Here is a 3,682-nt window from a genome sequence, read left to right as displayed (position 1 = left end):
GGGACACAGCCAGGAAGGCGTGGGGACATGGCAGGGATTGGGGAAATGGAGGGGACACGGCAGGGGGGACGTTGGGGACTTGGGAGGGACATGGCTGGGACAGGCATGGGGACAGGGATGAGGATACAGGGACATGGAAGGGGACAGGGGGACCTGGTAGGGACATGGCAGGTGCACACTGAGACACAGTGAGGGGACATGGGGAGGATCTGAGGACACGGAGGGGACACGACAGGGTTGGGGTGGGGACAGAGGGGACAGGGATGGGGACATGGCCAGGAGAACGCGGGGACATGGTGACACAGCTGGGAAGGTGTGGGGACACGGGGACATGGTGGGGGACATGGGAGGACAAAGTGACATGGGGAATGGGGCTGGGGACAGAACAGGGACACACTGGAGACATACCGGGGACACACTGGAGATAGGTGGGGGACAGAATGGGGATACATTGGAGACAAGCGGGGAAAACATTGGGGATAGGTTGGGGACACAGGAGGGACAGGCTGGGGACACACTGGGAATAGGCTGGGGACACAGTGGGGACATGCTCCTCACATCCACAGCCTGGGTGAAGTTCAGGTGGCACATCAGGATGGTGACCAGCTCCCCAGGGGTGATGGTCCCCGCAGCCACCAAGCGTTCCCCCCCAAGGAGCAGTCCCAGCTTCATGAGCAGCGGCGGGAACTGGGGACATGGGGACACAGGGTCACATGGGGTCACCCCAGCCCCATGTCACTGTGTCCCCCAGTCCCATGCCACCATGTCCTTGTGTCCCCAGCCCCCTGTCACCATATCTCCCATCCCTGTGCCACCCATCCCTGTGTCCCCATGTCCCCTGTCTCCATATCCTCTATCCCCATAACCCCATGTCCTCATGTCCCCCAGCCCCCTGCCACTTCAATCCCATGTCCTCTGTCCCCCAGTCACCCTGTCCCCATGTCCCTCAGTCCCCTGCCACCCTGTTCACCAGCCCCGTGCCACCTTTCCCTGTGTTCCCTGTCCCCATGTCCCCATCCCCATGCCACCACATCCAATGTCCCCTATTACAATGCCACCCTGTCCCCATGTCCCCCAGCCCTGTGCCACCCCTCTGCATGTCCCCTATCTCCGGATCACCATGTCCGCATGTCCTCTGGCCCTTTGCCAATACACCCAACATCCCCATCCCCATGTCCCCATGTCCCTGGGCCCCCTGCCACCTTGTCCTCACCCCTATTCACCCTTACCCCTATCCACCCACACCCCCATTTTCCCCATTCCTGCGTCCCCCATCCCCATGTCCCCATCCCCCTGCCACCATGTCCTCCGTTTCCATACCACTGTTCCTCCTCCCCTGTGCCCCCATCCCTGTGTCCCCCCAGTGTCCCCATACCCCGCTGGCCCAGCGCGCGGCCCCATAGGCCAGCGCCTCCCCACACTCCAGCTGGTGGCCGTGGCTGAGGCGCTGCTGGACACGTGCGGTCACTCCGGCCTCGTGTCCAAAGGCCCGGACAGTCCTCAGGGCCCCCAGTGACTCCACAGCCACCGCGGTGGCACCAGCCAGTGCCGCCCGCGCCTGCCGCGCCAGGTCCTGGGGACACACGGAACAGGGGGTCACCACAGGGTTGGAGGGCACAGAGGGTGGACAGGGCGGGGACAGGGAGGGGACAGGAGAGTCACCAGAGTCACGAGGGGGTTACAGAAAACACACGGGGGTTACACCGGAGTCACTGCAGGGTCACTGCATGGGATCATGGGGGGACAGAGAGGGAACAGGGGGTCACCCTGGGGACAGGGAGGTCACCTCGAGGTCACCATGCAGATGGGGAGACAGGGAGGGCACAGGGGACAGAAGAAGGTGACAGTGGGCATTGGGAGGTGACAACAGGCACCAGGAGGGGACAGGAGGGACTTGGACAGAACCCAGGGACGTGACAAGGGGCCTTGGGAGGTGACATAGGGCACAGGGAGGTGACCAGGGGTGCAGAGAGGGGACAAGGGGCCCAGGGAGGTGATATGGGCTGCAGGGAGGTGACAAGGGGCCCAGAAGAGTGACCAGGGGTGCAGGGACAAAGGTACAGGTTACAAAGGGAGGTGACAAGAGGCCCAGGGAAGTGATGAGGAGTCTGGAGAGGTGACGAGGGGCCCAAGGAGAGGACAGGGGGTGCAGGGAGGTGACACTGGGGACACAGACATGACAAGGGGCCAAGGGAGGTGACAAGGGACCCACAGTCCCTGTGCTCCTCTTGGTACCTGCTGGATGCGCGCGATGGCACGTGGCAGCAGCAGGAGGAGGGGCAGCACCAGGAGGGTGACCAGGGCCAGCAGCGGGGCCAGCGAGGCCATCACAGCGAGCAGGGCCACGGCCCGGGCCAGCGCCCACAGCGCCGGAACCACCGCGTCGGCCAGTGCCGCGTGCGCCGCCTCCGCGTCCCCCGTCACCCGTGCGGCCACCGCGCCCGGCGTGTCCCCCAGGCTGCCCCCCGGGCCAGGCACGTCCCCCCGCAGCACCGCGGCCACCGCGCCACACTGGAGCCGCGCCCGCGCCCGCGTCAGCGCCACGGCCGCTGTGCCATCACAGGCCAGCTCGGTGAGGGCACTGCGGGGACAGTGGGGTCAGGGGGCACCGCGGGGCATCGCCGCCCCAGGGTGTCCCCCCGGCCCTGCAGTCACCCACCTGCCGAGCCCCAGCACCACCAAGGGCCACACGACCACCGACGCATCCTCCTGTGTCACCTGGTCAGTGATGTGGCCCGTGAAGTACGGGCCTGCCACCTCGCCTGTGGGGACACCCCAACAGTGGGTGGGGAGCCCCCGACTTGGGGGCTGAGCCCCAAGAAGTGGGTACTGACCACTCTCAAAATTGGGAGTTGAGCTCTGAAATTGGGTCCTGACCCTCTCCATTGCGGGCTAAGACCCCAAACTTGGGGGTTGAACTCCCAAAATTGGGTCCAGAGAACCCAAAGTTGGGTGTTGACCCCTGAAAATTGAGTGCTGACCCTCCAAATTGGGTCCTGACCCCCTAAGCTTGGGTGTGGGGCCCTGCAAAATTGGGTGTTGAGCCCCGAAATTGAGTGCTGATCCCCCCAATATTGGGTCCTGGCCCCTAAAATTGGTTGATTGCCCCATCTGATTTGCACCTGACCTCACACAACTGAACCCAAAATTGGGTGCTGAACCCCCAAAATTGGGTCCTGACCCCCCAAAATTACGTGCTGATCCCCCACGTTGGGTAATGGCCCCCCAAATTGGGTCCTGCACACCTAAAACTGGATGTGTATCCCTGAAAATTGGGTGTTGAGCCCTGAAATTGGGTCCTGATGCCCCTAAATTGAGTGGTGACTCCCCAGTGGACCTGCACTGCAAAATGGGCTATAGACCCCTGAAAAGTGGGTGTTGAACCACTAAATTGAGTCTGACTCCTTAAAGTTGGGTGTCACCCCCCAAACTGGGTCTTGACCCCTGAAAATTTGGTCCCGACCTGCCAAAATTGTCTCCAAAATGGGTCCTGACCAGTAAAAATGTGTTCCGACTGCCCAAATTGGTTTCCGCTCCCCCAAAATTGGGTCCTGCCTCCCCAGAATTGGGTCCTGACCCCTCAAATCAGGCCCTGTCACCTCCCAGAGGGGTCCTGCCCCCCCACATATTGGGTCCTGACCCACCAAATTGAGTCTCGACCCCCGAGTTGGGTTCTGACCCC

The 3,682-nt window shown here is 62.7% G+C and overlaps 1 protein-coding gene across 1 annotated transcript; it reads right to left on the bottom strand.

Annotated features, from left to right (window-relative positions):
- Nucleotides 1–361: 361 nt before the first annotated feature.
- On the bottom strand, nt 362–3,562 carry LOC113980657 (antigen peptide transporter 1-like; the record flags this gene model as incomplete). The annotated part of the gene is made up of 4 exons (XM_027707869.1): nt 2,660–3,562; nt 2,236–2,581; nt 1,376–1,573; nt 362–687 (listed from the first exon to the last, which is right to left on the bottom strand). Coding segments are annotated over exons 1-4 (1,097 nt in total), but the record flags the coding sequence as incomplete, so codon positions are not given.
- Between the last annotated feature and the right edge of the window lie 120 nt (nt 3,563–3,682).

Source organism: Neopelma chrysocephalum, unplaced genomic scaffold, assembly GCF_003984885.1.
Source record: "Neopelma chrysocephalum unplaced genomic scaffold, ASM398488v2 Primary Assembly neopelma1_94920, whole genome shotgun sequence".
Lineage (NCBI taxonomy): Eukaryota > Metazoa > Chordata > Aves > Passeriformes > Pipridae > Neopelma > Neopelma chrysocephalum.
This window is presented reverse-complemented; position numbering and strand designations above follow the sequence as displayed.